The 24907-nt window shown below is 38.2% G+C and overlaps 1 protein-coding gene across 7 annotated transcripts in view; it reads left to right on the forward strand.

Annotated features, from left to right (window-relative positions):
• The window catches only part of SIPA1L1 (signal induced proliferation associated 1 like 1), a 207035-nt gene that overhangs the window by 168119 nt on the left and 14009 nt on the right, over nucleotides 1-24907 (forward strand). For all 7 annotated transcript variants that reach the window (XM_039551749.1, XM_039551752.1, XM_039551748.1 and 4 more), the window contains 5 exons: nucleotides 297-572; nucleotides 9052-9201; nucleotides 14136-14260; nucleotides 16944-17062; nucleotides 19375-19814. In XM_039551749.1, the coding sequence (XP_039407683.1) occupies nucleotides 297-572; nucleotides 9052-9201; nucleotides 14136-14260; nucleotides 16944-17062; nucleotides 19375-19814 (1110 nt within the window). The remainder of the gene's footprint in view (nucleotides 1-296; nucleotides 573-9051; nucleotides 9202-14135; nucleotides 14261-16943; nucleotides 17063-19374; nucleotides 19815-24907) is intronic.

The following is a 24907-nucleotide window of genomic DNA, read 5'->3' on the forward strand; positions in this document are numbered from 1 at the left end:
TTAATGATGGTGACAACAGGGTTGTTAGCGGGTAAGAATCAGGGGCAAGGCCAACAAGGCAGATTCCATGGTAGTCTGTTGTGGATCACTCTCCAGGACGAAGAGACAGACTCTCACCATCACCAGTCCTTTTTCTTGCGTGGGCCTTCTAAAATTTGTTAAATACATGTTTCTAAAAAGAAAAATCTCATACTTTCATATAATTGATTCAGCTTGTCTTCAGATTTCTCTTATTGTGAACAGGATATATTTTTTAAAATTTTTTATAGCTACATATTAAATTTCTTCATTTCCAGGAGTTCTTCAGAAAACTACCGTATGCCAGTGATGGAGTACAAAGTGAATGAAGGAATGTCATATGAATTCAAATTTCCCTTCAGAAATAATAATAAATGGCAGCGAAATGCGAGCAAAGGACAGGGACCTCATGTGGCTCAAGTACCATCTCAAATCCAAAGTCCAGTACCATCTAGGATTAGCTCTGGAAAAGGAGAAGGAAAAATGCCACCCACAGAACGAGCCAACATTCCCCGAAGCATCTCTAGTGACGGGCGCCCGTTGGAGAGCCGGAGGTATGTGTCTTCTTCACAAATGGCTTTTCATTGCTGCTCTGAATCTTGCCTGGAAAAATACACAGGAGTTTTATCTAAGTATCTGAAGACTGCTTTTAATCATGGCTTTCATTAGGCAAAAGACAGCATGACTATGAGTGAAACAATAGCCAAAAGGAAATACCTTTCCTGGCATGATTAACCACAGAACGAAGTATTCTGGGATGCCTCCCTGTGTTGGATGGTATTCTGAAACTGCTGTATTGTTATTTAAGTTTTAAATGAGTTACAGTCAAAGTTTTAGAGCTAAATGTTCATGAACAACTGCATTTTGAAAAAGTAAATCAGAAATTTATCTTGTTCATAGGCTTGGTGGAATCGCCTAAAGCACCCAAGGCAGAAATAGTATCCGACACAGTTTTTAGCAGGAGAATTCTGACTAGTACAGAAAGCAAATTTATCTGATTAGGAAGTGCTTAGACATTTTAGGCTAGAGGAGAAATTGTTCTAAGGGTGGTTTGGGGTTTTTTGTTATTTTGAGTTCTTTAAACAAGAAGGTGATTATTAAGATAAAAGTATCAGGTCCACCACATCACAGTATTTTCATTCTTTCTTGGAAAAATATTTGATAGCGTTTGAATGAACACTCATTGTTTTGATTATTTATACAAATCTGTCTCTGCATCTGCAATGAGATCTGTGGAGGGGAACAAGTTAATAGCTTGTATTTCTTATTTTGGACAATTCCTTAGGGAAAAAAAAGCTTTAGATAGTTTCTGATCATCTTTATGTGGATGAAAAATATGAAGCAGTGGCAATAAGATGCATATTGTAGAAAATGTAAAAGAGTTCTAATGAAACAACTTAAAATCTTTTTCACGTCCTGAAGAACTGGGGATGAAAAAACATGTTCAAAGGTGGTACAGCCAAGACCAAGAAACCACCAAGGTGAAATTGAAACTCCTGTGTTGGATTCCTTGTTTAAAATTACAATGGTTGCTAAGGACTTAATGTTCTTACTTTCTTTTGCTTAAATATATACTTTAAAAGCTCCCATCTGTGGGAGTTGGAAAAAAAATTCACAACACTGAAGGCACTAATAATTTCACAGACAACCTGACTAGATTATCTGTTAAAACAAGTTGCAGAAGCCAGTGAAATGCTGGACTTGTCTCTCTGATGATATATTTAGACCAACATAAAAATTGCATCAGGCCGTATGTGCCCTGTTAGAGCTGAAGACAGGCAGATGCTGAACTGGAAGGAATAGCAGCTGAGCTGATGGGGTTTTCTGCTCTCTCCAGTGCTGTACAATCTCCTTATGTCATTCAGAAGGCATAGTAATACCTGGGAAAAGCTTAAGGCAGTGACAGAGCATCAGATTCTGTTGAGTTGCTGGTTTTTTCAGACACTTCCATCTCATCATGGTATTAACCAGAGAGCTTAGGTGGAGTCTCAGGTTGGCTGGTGTCAAAGAGCGAGCCTTTGGCTGTCTGGAGAGAGGGGTATTAACAACTATGTGTTCCTTGTGTGTAAAGTGGTATGCAGGCATCACACACCTAAGGCATTCAAGATTTATCCAGTCTCTAGAGGCTTCGAGAGGGGTGTTATGACCTGATAAATGTTTGCAAAGTGAAAGTTACATATTCTTAGTCAGTATTTGTTTTCAAAAAGTGAAACTTTGACTTTTCATTTTCTTCATTTTCAGGGCATGTAGCTGTTTTTTTTTTTTTCTTCTCTAAGCATTCTTTTAGTGTTCTTTTTATTATTATTCAAAAAGGGTTCTTCTATTGGATCTTTCATCCTTAAAAGTATAATATCAAAGTAGCTTTTAAATTTCACTGGGAATTTTTCCAGATGCCTGAAAAATGTCTTTTCTCATCTTTCTGGTCTGCTAAACATGTTAGTCTTGGGTGAATCAAGTTTAAATATATCATCAGTTGCATAAGGTTAATTGTGGAAATGCTCACATCTTTTTACCGGCTAGGCTTGTAGTTCAATGCCTTAGAAAGTCTCGGGCAGCCTAGAGAGGTAGCACGGGCAATCCGGCATTTTAGTAGCTCTGAAAGCGCCAAATGGTAGCTGCAAAGCTGATACCACCAGCAGAAGCAAAGAGGGAGAAATATAGCCTTCGGTTTGCCGAATTCCTGCAATTAGAAGAAGCTTTCAAACAGAGACAGACACACAGATGTTCGCAGAAGGATTGCAAAGCCAAAGAGGGTGGGCCCACTCTCGGGTCCTTCTTTTATTCGGAGAAGGGGAAAGGGGAGAACTGGGGGCGGACCAGGGGTGACCGGCCAATCAGACCCTGCTAAAGAGTTTGAGTTACATTTGGTTTTGCCCGTGCTTGGAACAAAGGAGCACATGGCAGAGGCAAGTCCTGGCTTGTTTTGGGGAGGGGGAAGGGAAGCTCGGAACAGGCAGCAACAGTTAATGTCTTTCCAGTTATTGAAGAAATACATTTTTGTAATTTTAAAGAAATACTGGAGGGAGAAAAACCCCAACAATAAGCTCACTGCAAGACTTGTTTGTCTTTTCTCTACATGGTAAAAGAAAGCTTTGTTTTTCAGGAAGCTCAGATACTTCTTATTGTGTAAAGTCTTAAAATCAACAAAGATGGGATTTTCATGGCCCTCTTAACTACTGTCTAATTTAGTGTTTCACCACTAGCTTTCATATTTACCCTAAAGAACACTGAGGGGGAGGTGCTGGAATCTGTGCATGTTTTTGGTGCAGGCAGCAGTGATGGTGCTCTGCTGTGCTTTACTCCCTTTAGCCCATTTAAATATGTTAGAAATAAATAAAATCTGCATTGCCAGTCTTGAGAGCAGGAGGATTTCACTTCATATTCATCAAAACATCGTCTCCCCATGGAGGCCGCTATTGTAGGCGGGAGAGTAGGTTGCTTGACAATCCCTCATTCTGAGAAGGCAGACAAATGCCCAGTCCTGTGTCTAACCAACAGAGTACTTAAATTTTCTTTATTTGGATTGCCTTTATATATCCAACTTCTTAGCTTATTCTCCCTGGTTTTCACAGTATCCTGGATCCTTGAATGTAGCCATTATTGATGTGGGTGGGTATTTGTAGGCAGGAAAAACAACCCAAAACTTTATAAATCTTAAAATAAATCTCTAATGTTACTGCAATATTAAGACTGAAAAATCTAATAATACAAATTTAATAAATCCCACGTTACATCTTATTTCACTATATTAATTAATCCACATGGGATACTATATAGCCTATAACCCAGAATGAATATCAGAAGGATATGTTAAGGAAAAAAACAAAAAAAACAATAAACCACATACGTGTGAAGTAAACCAGAGCTAATGTTATTGGAGAACATGTAATCATAGAGCTTGTTTTTTTTTTTTAATTCCTTACCCCCTCCCCCCCAGTTTTCAGTTTTTTATTTTGTATACTTGGTTTCCACACTCTATCAAGAAATAATGTGCAAGGTAAGGAGAGGAGAATGGTAGATAATAATCTGTTCTTCATTAATTTGTCATAAACTGGAACCAGTTTTAACTAAAACTTGATTTGACAGACATTTGAAAAAGTGTGGAAATCAGTGATCAAAGCATGTTGCTGGACTTGAGCACTTCAGTCTGCAGTTGCGTACTGTTGGATAAAAGCTCACGGCTCTTAACTAGAAAATTTCTGAGCACAGTCTATATTTTAAACCAAATGGAAAACTGAATTACAGCATGACTGCAGTCACACACTGGCAGTAAAATTCCACGGTATGGGAGTATTAGAACAATATCATTGACTGGTTTTATGTCATATTGAGAACTTTGAAGCACAGTCTGTAAGACTCCATACTTACTTGAATGATGCCTATGTCGTCAGTGATAGTAATTGTGCCAGTAGTAGTTTATAGGTTAATTCCTGCAGATGGATCTAGTGTCAACTGTTTCCATATTACCTAAAAATCCTAATCTGCTGCAGTTTATCTCAGCTCAGTGATATTTTTCTGAATATAAACAAACAGGTGTCTGTGCTCATCTTGCCACCCATCAAGTCAGCATTGTAGTACACACATTGCCTGCCTCATGAGGTTTGAAGATTTGTTATTTAAATGCTCTCATGACATTCTTCAAATTAAAACGTGTACTAACATGATATTATATACCACACGCTTCCTACCAGCTCTGGGACCTAGAGCTGGGTGTAGCAGTGGAAGAATCAAAGGTTTGTTGGTATGCATGGTTGTGTGGCCAAACTCTTGTGATGTAAAAACATCTGAGAAGAGCCATGCTGTGTCATGTCATGAGTTGGTCTTTCTTGTTTGACATGGGCCAGCAGCAGGGACCAGGGAAAAGCAGAAGAAATGCTTACAAGTGTAAGGGAAGACTCTCTGCCAGGGCTGACAGTCCCCTGGCTGTCTGCTATGTAAGATTGCCTGGAGCTGGGTGCACCTGTACTGCTGTGGCTGGTATCTCTTCATCCAGGTCCCTGCTAATTGGTCTCTTGATAGTTCTAGACCCACTTGTTCTTTTGTCATGAGGGATAGTGAGTACTCATTGTTTGCTTGGTCCAGTGTGATTCATGTTTGGATGAATTGGAGCAGAGAGGATAAGTTTCTCTATAATCTCTGGAGCCATAGAACAGCCTGTTCAGTGCGTCTTCATATACAAACTGTTCTGCTGTCCCATTGCTTGCCTCTATATCTTTTCTTGTTACAATATGTGTTTTCTGAAAGGTGATGATCAAATTGAAAAAAAAACTTGAGAAGGTACAACATGATGGCACAATTGCATTTTCTGTTTCATTCACTATCCCCTTCCTCAGAATGGCTGGGGTTTTTTTCCTTTTTGAATGGAATGGATTGGTTTCCTTTAAAGATGAGACCATTTGAGACAGCGTTTGCAGGGAACTGTCGAGGCTTGCAGTATTACTAGGATTGTAAAACTCAAACACATGGAAGGTAAGCATGCCAGAATTAAGATTTGCTGTGCTTTTTTTTTCAGAACTCTTGTGTAACTATATTCAGATGCTTCTTTTGATTAAATTACAAGAATTTCTTTTAACAGGGGAATCTGCCTCATTCAGTTCACACAGTGGATGCAGCTCATTAAAGAAGAGCTATTTAATATTTTATTTTCCTCTTCATTACTCTGTCCCTTATTTACTGGATGACATTCAAATCCTGTTGTAAAGATGCCATTGCTAATTCCCCTCTAAGCTTTACAGTGATGCCCATTACTATAGTTTCTGAATGCTTCATGGGTATTAATTGAACTTACTTTTCAAAATTCTTTGTGAGAAGAGATGTCTTTGGCCCTCTTCAGATTAAGAACAAAGGTAGAGATAAATTATGTTCTAATGATTTATTGTGCTTATTTTGGCCATCTCATACTTGGAATTGTGCCCAGCATTGTTAATATTTTATATATTCAAAGGATAACCTCAGTTGACTTCAGCTGCTTTAGGAAGATTTCAGCTCAGAGATACAGTTGGGCCTTGGAATCAAGCAAGGCCTTTGAAAAATGAAAATTAGCAACAACAAATGAAAAATTGTCATTAACAGATATGGCAGTAGTCATATTGGAGTGCTCCAGCAAGTGCAAAGTAAGAATTCAGTTTGCCAAGTCAGCACTGACTGTAAGGCCGTTTTTCCTCTTCTGCCAGCCTGAGCCTCTTTTGCTTCTGACCTCTTTAGCTCTTGCAGGAGAAGTTGTAGCACAGTATAGGACCTGTGCCTGTACGGATCTACAGAAAAAGGCACCTGTGTATAATCTTGTAATTAGACTGCCTTAGGCCATAGGCACAAAGTGAACTAGACTGACATTTTTCATATGATGTGTGTACTGCATACCTATGCATGCTGAAATACATGGGGAAAATTACAGCTAATGACATGGAAATTAATTTATTAAGAGCAAGATGGATACTTTCAATGTCTGTCATATTGAACAAAATAAATGTATGCCCATTTTACTCACTGCCTTCACAAAAGATGATGTCCTTCCCATACTTGGCAAGACTCAACCAGTTCTTTCAGGATGAGCTAGATCTGTTAGAAGTAAATCATGCGTGGTATAATCCCAGTTCAATTGACTGCAATGTAATTGTATCTGTTTAATGTAATGGACGCTTGGCCTGTTTTTAAATTCAATTGTGGGACTCATGCACTTAACCATTTTGGCATTTCGTCTTAAAACTCCCTTTTGAAATAGATAAGAGCTTGCTTTACTATGGTTTTTAATTATAAATAAAAGACAGGCTCAGATTATCGTAACTGTAGGGGCATACTGCTAACACAACACAATACACCTTCTGTCTTGGGAAGTGCCTTTCATCAAAAGATTTCAAAGCAGCTCAAAAAGTCAATTTGTACTAATTTGCTCTAAAGTTCTTTTCCCTTATATGTTTCACACAAAACGAAATATCTTAAACTATTAGTGCATTTTAGTGCAATTGTGAACTGTGCTAACAAAAATATATTTCTGCTTTAAAGAAAAGCATGTCTTACCTGACTGGTTATTCATTTCTATTGTTCAGACCACATTTATAATGCAATTTTGTTTGCCCTCAAGGTCGTTCATCTTTGTAAATGTGTAACTATGACATAGTTCTGAAATCTTGGTGTTACTGCTGAACAGTGCTGTCACTTTTCGGTAAGGCATAGGAAGTAAAGAAAAGGCATAGCTGACTCTAAAATGAAAATGTAAGCATTTTTCAACAGGAAATCATTTTACAGAAATTATTTGAGAAGTAATTGGTTTCCTTGCCATCAATTCTAATTTAGTATTGGGAAAAAAGATCATACTTTTAAACTGTGTATTGCTCTGCAAGCATAACTGAGTTTAAATGTGTGTGCCTTTATAGGTGAGCGAATGCTAATGAAAGTGCATTTTTGTGTGGCCAAACTATTTTTTTTCTTTTTATAGGAGTGCTTCTGGGAAAATAAATTGCTTGCTTATGGGTTCCCACGTTTTTAAGTCTTGAACCATGTTCTTTGCAATCAAATATTTCAGAATCTTTGCTTGATAAATGTGGGATAAGTTAAAAGATGTTTGGTAGACTAGAAGGGCATTACTGGATTTGGTATAGTACTTACCATGGTCAGGCCTTAGATAATTCCTTTTTTGTCTCAGAAATAGAGCTACTGTTAGTTATATGCACTTCATGAAATTCCAGATGATCAATATGTTTGTTCCAGTCCTACTGCTCTTTCCATATTAAGATTTGTTAGTTTTCTGCTTTTTTGCAAAGTACTTAGGAGGACAAATGCACATTTGATGTAAATGTAAGTACAAATATATATACACACACTGTTTCAATATATACACATACATAAGGAACATTAGTCAGTTCAGTGGTGTTTTTTTAATTTTCAAAAGATTTTTTTAACTTTTCAAGTTTTTACAGTGTTTTGGTGAGAGCTAATTTAAAATCTGCCATCCTTTAGAGATATGGATTAAATGGCTAGGCTAAGATCTTCTAAATCCCCAGACCTGAGTTTGGTGCTGAGCAACTTATCTGTATGTTTCACTGAAGTCATTATCTATTTTTCAAATACTAAATTATTTAACTTGTGCAAATTAGTGTTTTTCCTAGATAAAATGAATAAAGGTTTTTGTTCACAGTGGGAGTTTGATGTTTGTGAATGGCATAACTCAAACTCCACTTAAATCACTGCAAAAGTTTTAAATGGCTTCAGTCATGACTGAGTAGAACAAAGAACCAGCTAGCAGCAGTGAATTCTTCTGGGGTTTGGGTAACAAAATGCACAAAGATGACAGTTATCTAAAAAAGCTTTTGACTACAGAACAGGATATGAGTTGGGCAGCATAAGCCTGCTGCTTCCAGCCATTCTGCCCAGCTGCGTGTGTTGCAGTTCTAGACTATTTATTTGCTGTATGGTTATTCTGACAGGTGAAGGCTTCATATGACTCAGGTCCGTGTTTTCAAAGAGAGTTCTCAATACGTTGAGATAGTTTTATATTAGAATGTTAAGTTTTTAGGGAGAATTTTAAGGTGGTATGTATAGATAGCATTGCATTTTTTTAGTCCTTGTGTTTTAATGTGGACAAGTTTAGTGGCATAGAGACAAGCTTGCTACTCTTCAAAGAGTTTGCATAGGCAGCCCACTACAGTTAGTTTAAATTCCAGGCAAGAGTTTGCTATGAGAATTAGGAATATTTTCTTCTATTTGGTATTTTGATGAGGAATGTCATGTTTTGTTATTCCTTACAATCAATCTGTAGCAACAGACTTCAGAAACCAGAATGTTTTCCTAGTGTGTGCCAGTATTTTCTTCACACACTGGCCTTTCTTTATTTCCTCCCATGCATCCAGGTTTTTAGAGTTGATTTTTCATGGTTTTCAGTAGATCAGTAAGGGGGAAATGTCTGATTCTTCAACTGACAGGATTTCTGCTGTCTCCATGATGCCATTCCTTGCAGCTGTGGCAGTTTGCAGGGTGTTGTTGAGCGTGCCTCGCAGTGTGATCCTGCTGATGTGATCCTTCCCTTGCTCTGAACAGGCTGTCTCCTGGCTCTGATGTCTACGTCACTGTTTCATCCATTGCCTTAGCAAGATCGCAGCAGTGCCGTAACTCTCCAAGCAACTTATCCTCCTCGAGTGAGACTGGCTCTACTGGAGGCACGTACAGACAAAAATCTATGCCAGAAGGGTAGGCACCAGACTTTTTACATATTCTGTTTTGGCAGATTTTTTGTACTCTCTTCCATTTGTCGTAATGTGTACTCAAGGAGTGCTTACGCAGGCTCCCATCAGCTGTTGTTTACATGCATTAAACCATGTCTGTTTTCAAATTTCACTGTCATGCTTCTTGAAAACTCCAGTTTTAAAAAAATCCCTTGCTTCCGCTTTTACCTTGCAGCCTAACCGCTCTCTCTGATCCTAGTCTACAGCTGCTCAGGTTACTACACAGAGGGACCTTTAAATACTTAAAAAACCTTCGTTAAAAGTGCTGGTTTCATCTGGCAAATTGCTTCCTTTCACAGGTTTACATTCTAAAATAAAAGAAGTAATAGCTTTGGGACTTTGCAGTCAGTTAATAGTTGAAGCAAAGTAGTATCGAGTGCAACTAAGACTTAGATGTATAGGCACAAAAGTGCTAATTAATCCACAGCTAGCTTCTTTTTCACATATTCACAGTCATTCTGTCTTAAGGCTTCCAACTTTCCAGAAATCTTCAAACTCTCTGAAGTGTCAATGTAAGGGGCAGCTTGCAGAGGAAGAAGTTAAATCTGTATCGTTTTCAGAGAGCACCGAAAGGACCAATAAATCAAAGATCTCCAAGCAGAGAAAAAGATAATTGGCAGCAGAAGAGCTATCTACTGCTTTCCAGATTACTTCCTATAGAGAAGATAAAGGGGCAAAACTGCTGATAGTTCACACTGCAAAGCTTCTCTCTGAAGTATTCTTGAGTACTTTGCAGGTCATTGTGTGTAATTCATTTTGGCTTGTGTCTTTTATAAAGTAGAAATATCTTTTTCTGTTTTAAAAAATATATTAGTAGTAGTATTAAATGTTGTTGTCAGGAATCGCTTAGTACAAGGCACTGTCTTTTGCCTTTAGGTCCTCTGTGTCTGTCCAGAGAACACTGTTCTGGGCATGTGTTTGAAAAAGTACTGCTTCTTGCTCCACAGCACTGAAGATTTGTCCTCCCTGTCCTTCCTGCAGCTCAGTTTGAGGTGTTATGAAGAGTCGATCTCTTCTCTGCCACACACCTTCATGAAGGCTTTGGTTTGTGACACTACCAGGCCTGTTCTGGTCATTGTTTAAGTTTGTGCTTAAGTCCTACTGACATTAGGAGATTTGCTCTTAAACTTGTTAAACTTGGCTCTAAGGAAACACTAGATACAGGTGTGTCCAGGGCTCTGCAGCTGGAAAAAGGCACTTAACCTCTTTGTCCTCTGTAGACTTTCTGGCTCATTCACATCATGCCAGCAGCATTTCTGTGTTACCTTGAGTTCTGATGAGCAGCTTGTGCTCCCTATATCGTCTGCTCTTTTCCAACTACGTCATTTGCACTACAAAAAAGGCATTGCTGCCATATGTCTTTAGACCATCACAACCATAACTGCTTGAGTAAGAAAGGATTTTCAGACACACTTGAAGGTTTGTTTTGAATTGTCCTCAGAGCACACCAGCACCCATCCCAACCCTTTTCCATCTTTTAAGTTAATTCTACACATATGTTCGCTACAGCATTCTTCAAGCATTTTGCAATTTCAGCAAAGAGATGTGTCCTAGAAACCTTGACTATACAGTCGTTTTGGGGTTGAAGTTTTAATTCAGTGAAAGGAAAAACAGTTTAAATGGAATAATGGAAGAAATAATTAATAGTGAACTTTGCATGTTCTTTATTGAATGCTCTTTAAAAACCCCCCAGTTGCTTAACTCCAATTATTTTACTATTATGTTCTATTCCTTTAAGAAAAGCAGTTTGCCTCTTATACTGTCCTTGTACACGTGAATCGTATTTACTCAGGACTTCCCAAGCATCTTCTACCAGGCTAAATGGAAAGCATGAAAAAGGCAATTGTGAAGGAATATTTTCCTTGCCTCAATAAATGATTCAATGTCTGTCAATAAAAACCATTGCAGTTCCATGTGCATCTTCTGCTGACATTGGTCTGAAAGAGCAGGTTCAGGGCAGCTAAGTAGTGATGTTTGGTGTCCCAGGTAGGGCTGGTCAGCATTACCCTGGATATGTTGTTAAAATAGGGGAGACAGATTGTAACATTCAGCTGCTAAGATGTTAGAATGATGGGCTGGAGTAAGGGCCAAGGGGGAGCCATGTCCTGAAGGTAATCTTCCAGAGATGAAGTTCCAGTGTGCTCTAGGTATGCCAGTCCCTGAGATTTCCCAGTGTAGGAAATCTCAACCTCACCATTTGTGTAGATGTTTCTTTCTTGTTACACAGTGTGACAGATTTGGAAAGTTTGTGAAATTTAACTGACCAGAAGAATGGGTGAGTCCAGCCCCTGTCAGACATTGGCGCGAACACTAATTGCTGCCTCTAGATTATTGATCCATATCCTAAGCTGGGTGTAGGCAAAACCTTCACTGCCTTCAAGAATATCCAGATTGATCTTGGTGGGTATATGTGTGTTCTGGATACTTATGCTGTGTTTGCATGTTCACTATTGCATCTACAGTAAATGGTTGTAGAATGTAAAATTTAATCCAAAACCACCAAAATAGTAAGTTTCTTCTTATGACAGATAAAAGCGTATATTTAAACAATTTCACTGTTCTTTTAATCCAAGTTGATTTCTCCTTCCTTTTTTTTCTTGGGTTCATTCCTTCATACCCTAATGGGCTGTATATTTAAGCAGTGTAGAATAGAACACCAGTTTCATTTAATATTTCTGCTTTTAAATAGATTACTTCATGAAAAAAAAATCTAAACACATTTTTTGCAGCTCAGTTAGTGGAGCAGTGACTTTAATAAAATAAAATTAGAAACATGGTGATTTTGTATACTTCTAACCTCATAAAAAAGATCCTGCATCATAAAATATGCCAGATGGAAGATTGACAGCTTATATACATATGAACGTTATGGAGGTTAGGTTAGAGCACATCACAAGAGAAAGAAAAATATTGATGTGGTGCAATTGCAATTTCATTGCACCAAGATTTGTTTGGGGCTTGGCTTTCTCTTTTAGATGCCAGCTTCTAGTTATTTTATCATGAAAATACGTTCTTCCCATGGGAGTTTACAAATCTTAAAAGTTAGACCATAGATCAGTGTTTAAGAAGTCAATCACCTTTGAAATGCTGTGTTTAGACTTTTTATACGTGTCTTGAATTGGTATTGAATTCATCATGTTTAATTTAGGTATTTGATGAGGTGAAATCCTACTTAGTCTGTGTGAATACAAAAGGAAAAACACTACTCTCTTTGCATAATTTCAGTGTAAATTGTTTATATTCAGAAGGCAGATATATACAGGTTTTACTCACTTTTTTTAATTCATCAAAATGTATGCTGGCTATATCAGGGAGCGGTCAACAAAAGGGAAGTATGGTCATGTTAGGGTGAATTTTTAGAAGGCCAAAATTTCAATATGTGCAGCATGTTCCAGGCATGTTCCAGCTTGTCTTTGAGGATGGGAGTGGGATTTTGTTGTTCTGAGTCATATAATGTTGCTGTGATGGGTTCATTTGAGTTAACAAGTGTGTGAACTTCAAGTGGGATAATCACATTGAACTTGTTCTGACAGCTGGGAAGGTGTCTCACGTCGGAGGTTGTGTGGGGCAATCTGTAGCTAGTAGAGTGAGTAGACAGCACAGTTGGGGTATTTTATTTTCTGTCATTTTATTTGACATTACAGCTAGAGAAACTCATCAATATATAGATGATATATCAGTTTGTAATTTTGTGTGTTATGCTGTGCATGTAGAGTTTGAGGATTTTCTTTTTCCTTCAGGGTATGTCTGATTTAAAAAAAAAATATCTCAGAAATGCATTATTCTTGATGAATTCTTTATCATTGATCTGCTATTTCTGAACCCAGCTATAATTCTTACAGACTTAAAAGTGATTTATATGTAACTCAGAACTGTAGATTTAAAGTTTAACAGCCTTTTAGGCATATAAGGCATGTAGACTTTGGTGTGGCACAGAGACACTGTGTGTCTCCTTTGTCATTAGCTTGTTCTCCTTGAGTTTACTCTGTTGATCTTTCTGAAATCCATCTGACTAATCTGGCAGGATTTACAAAGTCCATTGAACAGTGTTTTCATTTTGCTCTGTATGCTTTCTTTTGCAGCAATTGGTGTATGTCTCACTACTTTCTTACAGCTATATTTAGTTTGCGCTAATCCCCTTAGATTATTTTATGATCAAAGAACTTAATAATTTACGGAATTTATAACCCCCCAGGATTTGGGAATCCATAATCAATAGTCAACTTTATAGAGGCTTATTTAAAATATTTGGCAGCGTTAATATTGTCCCAAACAAATTTATGATGTTGGCATATATGTCTGCATGACCCAGAGGTATGACCTTACTACACTCTTGGTTAGAACCCAGGGAAGCAGCTGAGATGCATGGGATTGTCCTAACAAACTTTCTGATGCTTTCTTTGAGTAGTTTGAGGTAGTGCTTTGAGGTAGTTGAAAGGATCCGATCTTTACCCTATAAACAGGCCCCATTTCCCTATGTGGTTTTTATCCAGCCCTTTACATTTTACTCACTGTGGTGAATTTTCTATAACCAAGTCTGGTCACCTTTTCATGTAAACTTCTGTGTAAATAAAACCTCATAATTTTATTTCTTGATGTTTTGATCTAGTTTTTTTCTATTGTATCATTGTAACCAGCTGTTCTTGATCAAAGATGCTCATTAAATTAATATATATTGTAATCTGATGCATTAAAGCTGATAAATGGGTCTGCAGACCTACCACAAAAATGTAATGGTAAAGCATTATAAATCGCTCAAGCATTTGTGCTATGCATTGATCTGCCCTGTTGTTTGACACTGGCTTCTTAAAAGTGCTTTTTTTTTTTTTCTTTTTTTGTCTTATGTGAGATTTATGTATATTTAACATCATTATCTGCTTTGTGTTTTGGGGAGAACAGGTTTGGAATTAGCCGTAGATCCCCTGCTTCCATTGACAGGCAGAACACGCAGTCAGACGCGGGCGGCAGCGGCAAATCCACACCCAGCTGGCAGAGGAGCGAGGACAGCATCGCTGACCAGATGGGTACGTACGGAGCTCTGCACGGGGAGCGAGCGCTGCTCACCACAAGGTGACTTTGGCAATACCTCTCCTGGCAGGCAGATCCCTCTTAAGTGCAGTGTTTTCAGCGGCTTTGAAAGTTAACCTTGTTCATCAGGATGAATAATTAGGTCTGGAGCATGCATTGAAACTTCTGCAGTCTGCTTCCTTGAGACCTATGAGTATCATCTGAGGAAGAACTGATTTCATTTCCTTATTTGATTGTGGGATTAAATCTGCCTTAATGCTCTTACCTTGAAACACTCTGTCCTTTTGTAAGTGGTTGGGCAGACACGCTTATTAATTTGTCTTGCTGTTGAGGACTTGTTTGACCTTACCTACTCTCCCGAGTGGCTTGGCTTAGTTTAATTTTTGCTTAGTTTGTCTAAAGTGCTTGTGATGCTTCCTTTCAAATGGTGCTATATAAATGCAAATTGATTGTTTGATCATTGAAGCTATAAAAATACCATGTATAAAATGGAAAAACGCCAATTAAAGTTTAAATAGTGAAGTAAATCTATAGGTAGGTAATCACCTTCCACAAACATACATTTTCATTGCACGTGGCAATTAAGCTGTCAGCTGAGGGAACATATTAACTACATGAAACAGTGAGGTACTGAGAATTTATATTGTTAGGCCTTCATTGTAAATTCTTGCACATAGACTTTTTGCTACAGCTATGGCTTGACTTGAAAGGATTACCAGTAAGACTGACACCTGTAAAAACGTCCTATCTACGGACAGCATTTGTCCAACGTGATGACCCTGGCCAAGGTCGCTAGATTGTGTTTTTCTAACTTCTTTTACCCTAGATTAAACAATTCCATACATTTTTATTGCATCACTGTACAAATGTACTAGTGTTCAAGATAGAATACACTTCAGTGAGATAAAGAATTTAAGGCACATGCCGCCAGCCTCTGGTTCTGAAGATGTTCTTGGTTCACACACCTTAACAACTTCAGTAAGCTGTGCCTTGTTATCAAAGCCATCTGTCAGTCCCTCCCTCATAACTCCCCCCATTCTTCTCAATAAAAAACTGATTTTACTGATCTGCAGTTCTTGTTTTGACAGAACAATTTTAATCGCTTGTGTTTTGAAACTGTGTGACGGTAACGACACGTAAAAATGATCTTTTGCTCAGCATTACTTTTGCAGATCAACAGTTGGGTGTTGGTGCTGGCACTGAGTGGAGCTGCCAGCAAGTTCTGTTCCGCAGTGTCAGGTGTCAACATATTAGCAAAATAAATCAGGCCAGAAAGAACAGGAAAAGTTGCGTGGCCGGAGAGATGGCTCCGGCATTTGGCAAAGGATGAGAAACACATATTGACATAAAATCCCTGTGTTTTATCTCTCGTGTATTGTCCTTCATTCATAGAGTTGGAAGCTGCATCTCCAATTGGAGACTTTATTGCCAATCTGGTGAATCTAGGTGAAAGTTTGGTTTGATGACAAATAAGTACATTTCCACTTGGGATAATCTGTCTCAAGGTAAAGAAGGCTTTAGGTGTAGTGAATCCACACATTGACACCTTCCTGGTGTATCCTTCACTGCAGAATACCTTTGTTCTTTGTTCACCAACACTGCTTGCTACCACTTGCCAGGGGAAATCAAGTTTGATGATGATATTGCTGGTATTATCATTATTATTCTTTAAAAAACTCAGAACTTTTATTTGTTTTTTAAAGAGCTCGTAATGCTGCAGATCAAGATGAATAAACTGTAGCTGTGTTGGAGAAAACACTGCTGTTTGCCATGGGTATTGTTAAGTACTTGATTTTTGTAAGCATGTATTCTACTTAAGAGGAGCATTTTTAGAAGTGCAGATTGTATGTAGAAGTACATGTAAAAACTCATAACTGAGAGAGATTATTTTAAAATACTGGCCTTGGACTCTGAGAAGACAATTACCTACCTAACAGGCTGTGTCTGAACACCCTCTAGACCTCCACAGTTATCTCCTAGGAAAATAATAAGTTTTATTGGCAAAGTGCACTCCTCTGAGTGTCCAGTAAATGAGTGATTTGAATTCCATTCACTTTTGTCAGGTTTAGTTTAATAAGTATTCTTTTTGTACATCTATGCAGTTTCCACATTCACAGCCAGCAATGTTTAAAATGATAATATGTCAAGGGATTTTTTTTGCTATCTCTTCAATTAGAAAATGTTTATTTCACTCAACTTTGATAAGAAATACGTGTAGTATTTTCCCCAGTTGTACTGGGGAAAACGGCTTCATTTAAGTGATCACTGTAGACTTTTGCTATTGTCTGGCCTTGCATAGAATGCCATTTAAGGAAATGTGGGTCTTCGGTCTTTTAAATCTCTTGTCAGCAGGTATTGCGCATTTAGAGATCCAATGTCAATACCCTGTGAAAACGAACTGTTTCAATGTTCTGATGTAGTGCTGTTTGGCAGTGGGGACGTGATACCATTCAGGTTGTCCTAACAAAAGTCAGGATGGTGGCAGCTGGTTTTTGACAAAGCCTTAATGATTTATGCCAGGCAGGAATGGGCCCCCACTTCCTCACCTGTGTTTTGTCACAATATGTCCATTTTTGGCTAATGGTAGTATTGGAAAAATTGCAATGTAAAATCAGGTTACATGTTTTCTTAGCTTATAGCACTGCTCCCTTCAGTCCATGGTTGTGTGCTGTGTTGCAGAGCCAACGTGCCATCTCCCAGCAGTCTCAAAAGTATTGCCGTCCTTCAGAGAGAGCCCCAGTGGAAGACTAATGAGACAGGATCCCGTGGTACACTTGTCTCCAAATAAGCAGGGTCATGTAAGTTATCCTAAAAAAGGAATTATTTAATGTCTCGCTTTTGCTCCACAAGCTCTTGATATCAGAAGTGTTGTTCAAAGTTGTATTTAGAGTGTCCATTAAAAAAGGGAAGGAAAAAAAATCCCGTTCCCTACGCGAACATGGAGGAAGCAGTAGAGCAGGCCTGTTGTTGCCTAAATCCTACAGCACAACATATTGAAATATTTATTAGTTAATAAAGATTTGCTGCCAGTTGAACAGCAACCTCTTGTCTGTTATCTTGTGGGAAGTAAAGGATTTGTGAAAATTTGCAAAGCTATTCCTAGACCTCACATGTAAGTCTTAGAGTTTAACTAACACATTTTCTAATGCAATGCCCAGAAAGCTGCTGCTTTGAGACAGAATAGTGATTTTGGTTTTGTATTTTTTCCATTTTCATAACGTACCTTAGCCACTGTTGGAAGTCTGTTTGAAAGGTCTCCTGGAATCCTGCTGAAAAACCTACTTGTTTTATTTGTTTTGAAATTCTAAACAGTAAATTCTGACTTTCTGTCTCTGCAGAGTTAACTATTCATGCTTTTGTGGAGACTGTCACTTCCCAATTTACATACAGAGAGATAGATAAATACAGTAATGTTCATGAATTTAAAATGTCTTGAAAATTATTGAAGTCACTGTAAAAAAAGAAGCACCCTTTAAGCTTTAAATTACTCAATAAGCTGTATCACTTGTTTTTTTATTTGTGCAACAAGCTAAAATATAGAGTTGTGTTGCATGATGTTACTGAAAGTATTACTTGCATTTATTGAGATGTGAGAAAGTCTTTAATTGGTTCCAAGTCTTTAATTTGCTCCTGCTTGCCAGCATTATTCTTTCAATGCAATTGGCAGTGTTGCTTTTAGATTATTAATTCATAACAACGCATACTTATTACTTTAAAAAGATAACACCAAAGAAACCCAAACAGTAACACACCTGTCTTCATATTCTTAGAAGGACAGACTAGATTTTAAATTTAGATTGACCTGTTTTTCATGAGATTGATTTGACTGGATAGTGATGTAATAGATAACTCATTAGCTTGAGTGCAAAGTGCGACACTGGAGTTATTAATGCTTGCATTATTCTGGTTTAGTCATTGTTAAAGTAAATCTTTATTATGTGGACAGATGGATGGGGGAGTGATGAAGTTCTTAATGAAGAAAAGTAACTTTAATTGGAGATAACTAGGAGTCCAGATCATATTCCCCCATTTTCCTGTCAATTCTTGCTTTAGTATATTAAAAAACATGGATGCTGATGATTTCTTGTTCTCAATATGCATCTGTTCTCTATTTCGTTCCCTTCTGAAAACAGAAGCAGTGTCTGTTTTTTTTATATTTGTCTGTCTGTTCAGTCAAATAGGAAACTTTTAAGTCTCCTTTCCATCAATTCCCTTTTTCCCAGGCCATGTGGTCATCCAACAGATCTGTTCCCTGCTGCTTCAGTTCTGATTCTGTAGATGATCAGAACTTAGATAACTTCCATAGAATTCAAATGGTTATAAATACCTCATTTATTGCTACTAAGCAATAAATGTATGACAAGAAATTCTTCTTGAAATGGGATATTCCACCACTTTGAAATTGAGGACATCCAGTTTTTTTGTAATAGTGGGCTGTAACCAAGGACAGGACAGGACATACAAACCAGCCAGGCACTGGTATGCCCTTATGGGATAGTTTAAGAGCATTACATTAAAGCTTCTTTTCATGCAATTCTGCTTGTTGGAAAACAATTTCACATTAGTTAAATGGTGTTTCACTGGTCGTTTGCAAAGGACACTCCTGCTGAGGAGGAAAGACACCCTACTGCCAGGAGGAGGAAGAGCAGTGGTTATGTTCTTCTTCGACTTTTTGATGGGCAGTTGGATTACTAAAATAACGTGCACTTTCTGTGGATTGGTTGTTTCATGTTCTAAAACATGCAGTCTTAAAATTAGAGTATTTTTCATTATCATAGTTACAAACCAAGTCAAAGTCTCCATAGCTTAGCCAATTTCGTTGGACTGGGCTGATGAGCAGAACTATGCTTGAAAGGAACCACCACAAGGTATTTTTTGACAAAATACAAATAACTCAGGCTTTTCTGGCTTCCAAATCCATACGAAAAGTTTTTTTATGTGCACTCAGAACAGAGGATGTGCATTGTGTTGGAATTAAATTTTTAGAGCTTATTAGTCTCCTCTGTGTATCTATGCAATACCTCCAGGTAGGAGAGCTCCTATTATGCAGTGGTGGCTTTTGTAACCTTTATTTCCTCCTCTCCATTGCCATAATTTTGTTACTCTGTAGTCTGACAGCCACTATTCCAGCCATTCCAGCAGCAATACACTCTCCAGCAATGCCTCCAGTGCTCACAGCGATGAGAAATGGTATGACAGTGGAGAGCGCACGGAATCGGATCTGAACAGCTACAACTACCTTCAAGGGACTTCAGCTGATAGTGGCATAGATACCACTTCCTACGGACCCAGCCATGGCAGCACTGCCTCCCTGGGAGCGGCGACATCTCCCCGGACAGGGCTGACCAAGGAGAAGGTGGCACCGCTGTGGCACAGCTCCAGCGAAGTGGTCTCCATTGCAGACAGGACATTAGAAAAGGACAGCCACATGGACCGGAAAGCTGAATCTTCACTCAGCCTGGATATTCACAGCAAGAGTCAGCCAGCCTCCAACCCTCTCACAAGGGAGAACAGTGCTTACAGTCTAAGTGATGCTGTCTCACATACAAGGTAGTTTTCACCTCTTGTATGATTGGCTCCCCCACACTCATTTTCCCATTCTCACTCCCTAACCTATCAAAAGTGAGAAATGAATGTTGAAGAGAGAGTGTTCTACTTACGTTAATCAATATTTTGAAAAATTTCACTGTGCAGAATGCTTGAAAATTAAGACCACCTTAAGTCTTCACATCTGCTCCTGCTTATAGTATTAAAAGTCTTTAAGAGCATATTCTGTACTAAACTGCTGCTCCTAAACTATCCGTAAGACAGACATGTCTGATGTATTTATGGGGAATATCTTGCAACAACTGCAGTTCATGTGTGGATCAGAAAGGAGATCAGTCCATGTTATTAATGAACAGTTTGATATGGGGTTCATTTTTAGTCTTGCAAGTACCCATTTTAGATGTTTTGCATTTTTGCCCCTGGTCTTTGTTTAGAAATCTGCTCGCAGTTGGTATGATCAATACTGAGAGCAAGTTGCTTGGGAGTGCTAGCATGTAGATCTTAGTCTCATTCTGCTGCAAGCTTGTGGGCATGACACATTACCGTCACCTTCCCTCTCCCCTCAGTTTTGCCACCTGTAAAATTGGCAATATCAAGTATGTGTGTAATGTGCTTGAACCCCTCAAATGGAAGATACCCACTTTACAAGTCAATCAGTGCTGCTAGAAGCAGAAAATGTTTTAGACCATTTTCCTAACCCATTTTCCAAGAAGTATTCAGTGTACTTTTGAAAAATATTCCTACTCTGTCATACTAGCAACAAGAGAAAAAACATAGGTCTTTCAGGGAAAGATGTGGGATCATCATAGTTTGTTGGCCTTGTGGAGCCTGACTGTTGCATTTTTATTCTTAAGGCACGTCTGTTTTGAGAGTGTAGCTAAAATACCTGCAGACTGAAAGTCCAAAGCAATTTCTGATAATTGTCTTGAATAAAGCTACTTTGCAAGACTAGATGTTTATGAGAACAGTTCGCTAACTCCTCATACAGTAGTTGTAAATAAGGAGTTGTCATAGAGACTGCAGTGGTCTCCATGTACTTTGTTATGGTGATTCTGACTTAAGTAATCCATTAATGGTGGTCCCACTGTGGTTTACTGCATCTCTTCATTGGCCATTTTTGGCACCAAAGCTCACACTTGGTTGATAGAAATCCCACCCAAGGTGTTTGAGGCTGGTGTGTTTCCAGTAGCTGTGCATGCATGAAGGACTTGAGCAAGTCTGGAGAAAATATTCTGCAGAGGGACTTACTTAGACTCCTGGCATATTAGCATATTACCCTTTCTTGAAGATAAAAAGTCTATGTAATGGTTGTCTACATTGTTACACCTTTTATTCTATGATAAGTATGTGTATGTGCATTTTTTAACATTGAGTAGAATTTACCATGTGTCCTGCAGTACTTGTCTGAATGTAACTGGCAATGACATTAAATGTTGAGATTCTTACACAAAATGCTGATTGCAATAAAGTCAGCAGCATTTTCATCTGGAAGGATTATTTCTGAAGCGACTTAAGGAATCCTGGAAAATGTATGTAACTCTTGGAAGCTTTATCGTGAAGCCTAATGGAATGGCATCTTTGTACATCTGAGGTTCTGGTTTCTCCTTTGAGCACCAAATAGGGTTAGTTCAGTAGAAAAACTGAGAAAATTTTATAGAAAGCAACACTTAGCAGGGCAGGCACACCCTGACAGCTCTCATCTTCCATGGATATACTTTGCAACTTGACTGCAAACTGAAGTCTAGGTTGTTGTCTCATTATTTATTGTATTATAACATTGTGTCTCCAGTTGGCTTGGATTAATTGGTACAGTGTTTCTCTGATGGTATTGGAATTGCTCTCTGCTAGTAATTTTGGGGCTGTCACTGAAATTTCCAGATAAAGGTTTCCTGGCCTTTATTCTGGAGAAAACAGTTGAGGTTTCTTTTTGCCAAGTTTCATTTAAAACTCAGATGTTAATAATGCAACTCTTCACAACAAGGAGTAGTAGCAGTTTATAGAACACATGGGGCATGATACTTGAGAAATGCAGCAATGCTTGCACATAACATCATTTCTTGTGGTGGATTAAAACCAGACTTACTCATGTTCCTTCTTTATTATTTCTTATTTTTGAAGACCAGAGCATCTGTTTGATGCCTCACAATAAAACAAAGGCATAGTCTGGGATAAAATACTTTGATTTTGTTTCCTGTGGCATCTTCAGTTGGTGGTTGCACACTGAACAGCAGTAGAACCCTGGGTCATCCAGCTGTTTGCTCCCAACTCTCTTTGCTTCCTCTGTGGAGGCACAACAGCTTGGAAGTGGAGGCTGGTTAAACTGGCACTTCCAAAAGACAAGCACAGATTATGGAGATTATTATGAAGATGCCTGCTTCAAGAAGGTGAAGGAGGGGAGACAAAAGAAAGGTTCTGAACAGGCTACTTTTCATGAGAAATGAACAGCTTAATTGGTGTGTTTCTCTATCAGTTTCTAAATTGCTATCCTTTGTTGCTTCTCACTTTTTTATCTTTTGCCTGTAGATGCCATAATGTCTGTAATGTCTTTAAAGTTGGGTTTCTGAGCAAGAAGAAAAGGAATATGGCCCTAAAAAGTTCTCTGTGACAAAAGAAAAGAAAATAACTACAAATTAGAGTGTTTGTGTCTATAGAAGACAAGAGTGATAATTACTGCTCAGATCATTTAATGGTGCATAAAAGAACTTGTACCTGAGAACTGGTGGCAAAATGTAAATTATAGTGATTAACTTTTACAGCAGAGCTTCTGGCTGGGTTTTATTTTTCTTTTCCACCCCCATTCCCTAAGTCCTTCCTGATGATTGTGCAGATTTCTCATAGCATCCCAGGAGAACTGCATTATGTAGGCCAGTAATTACACAGAATCATTATAGCTGAATGTCATTAAATGAAGCAGTGTGTGCTGATGGCATGAATTCCTTACAAAAAATTTAAATCAAACTTTCATTTCTACCTAAGCTATACAGTTTCTTATCATCTTCTTACCAAAATTAAAAGGGTAGTTTTGACTATTTGTAATCAAGTACATTTTTCATTACTTCTGATAATTTTAAGGTTATTATTTATTGCAGAGTGCTTTTATGAATGGCTCATCTGTAATTTTTGCAGACAGTCTTGTAGTATTTGAATGTTTTCATAATTCAGTCCTTGGTGTCTCAATAATTGAGCTGGGAGATAGGGGACCAATAGTGACTGTGTCCTGAGAAAGAGGACTGAGTCTCTTCCAGATAAAACCTAAGCTGGTCTAGGTATCTGTTACGGTATGATGAATTCTCTGCATGCTTCCTGGTGTCAAATGTTCTAATAACATCCCATCACTACCATAGTGCTCCAGCTCTGATTTAGTTTTCCTAGAGTTTATCCAAAGTGTTTTGCTCTCCAAATATGCTCTCACTTAACAAGTGTGTCTCTTTGCCCGTCAGTATTGTGTTGGCCTGCCTGTGTGCACTGGCAGGGTGAAAAGCTTGAGTCGTAGTCACAGTTCTGTGTGTAGTCCCAAAGCAGAATATCCTCCCAAAAATACTCTATTGTAAAAACCACAGCTCAAAATATGCAATTTACCTTAAAGAAAACCTTATTTATAACTGTGTGCTAATTTCACTTGCATTTACCAGGCCACTCTTGGCATCTATTATATGATGCATATTATAATAAATATTCAAGTAATAATACTTAAAATGCACAATATGTATTTATAGCATCTTATGCAATAAATATTATATATCCATCTGCATCTTATATAAATTTTATGTCAAGCATAATTAATATCAGTTCTTACTGTTTCCCCAGTAACATTGAGGAGCAACACCATTAGCCTGTCTAGGAGCTGTTACTGGTTTTAATTAACAAACTGTTTTCTCACAATTAACGCTTCCTTGAGCAATACCTAATGGGTTAAAGAATTCTAAATGTGGCCAGAGATTCCTTTCTCCTTTTTCCCTACACTGAAGCAAAAAGACTTTTCTGCTTCTTGAGTGTATTTAGAAGGAGTAAAAATGGCAGTTTATGCTGTGGTAGTGATACCTCACAGATGGGCTGGTTTAACTCAGCATGTGTAGGAGATTTTTTTCCGTATTGGAAGAGACAAAGGGGGAATGAAGAAAAATTTACTGCCTATTCCCCTAGCTCCTTATCTTCTCTGCTTTCTTGCTATAAATTATGCTTACTTGTATCTGTTACAAATATGAAGGTTGTGCTGTGCGGCACCAAATATATGGGATGGCTGGACAGGAAAATTATCTTCCTGTGTTTTCTCAATCTGCTGTCTTTTGTATAGGCCTTTCAAATGTACAGATGGAGGGAAGGAAGAAATATAATTCTATAATACAAAATCTGTATTACTGTAATTGGATTTGTGTGCATGTGGAGAGGTGCATCTTGCCCCTGATGTGATGCCCCTGGGCTTGCAGCAGACAGTAGAAGGCTACAGTCCACCCAAGCTCTTCATCAAACTCACAGCACTTGGCTGCTGGGAATCTTGGTGTTTAAATTGAGCCACATGAAAATGAAACATATTTCAGGGTGATTCTTTAGACTCCCATATGTTGTCAATGAAGAGAGAGAAGAAACTCCAAAGCATTAATTCTCCCTGCATATCTGAGATACCTAATTTAAGACAAGCAGAATCACCTCCTTAGGATATATCTTCATTGACTACAGCAGGAACCAGACAAGTGGCATAGATTAGGTAACTGACTGCTTGAGACTAAATGTAGGTGGTATTGTTTTCCCAGGTGGCAACACAAATTTAACCTTAAATTCTTCGTTCTGTTTCAGTAAAAGGGATAGATGTGAAAATGCATTGTTTTATTAAGTTATGGAAAGATTGGTGAAGAATTTTCTGCTAAGCTAAGGAAGAGGAGATTATTCAGTGACTTTATTTAGCCTTCCAGCTAATTTTTATTTCTCAGTCAGAAACTGTTCTTTACCATGGGGCCATCTGTTTCAAGTTCCTTCACTGCAGTGTTGGATACAGGGATGAAAATGTGGATAAGTTGTGTAGAGAGCTGGTAGAAAACTGGTCTCCAGATATATAATGCTATTTCAGCATTAAAGCTAGATGTAACGTTTTCCTGTTA

Source organism: Corvus cornix, chromosome 5 (assembly GCF_000738735.6).
Source record: "Corvus cornix cornix isolate S_Up_H32 chromosome 5, ASM73873v5, whole genome shotgun sequence".
Lineage (NCBI taxonomy): Eukaryota > Metazoa > Chordata > Aves > Passeriformes > Corvidae > Corvus > Corvus cornix.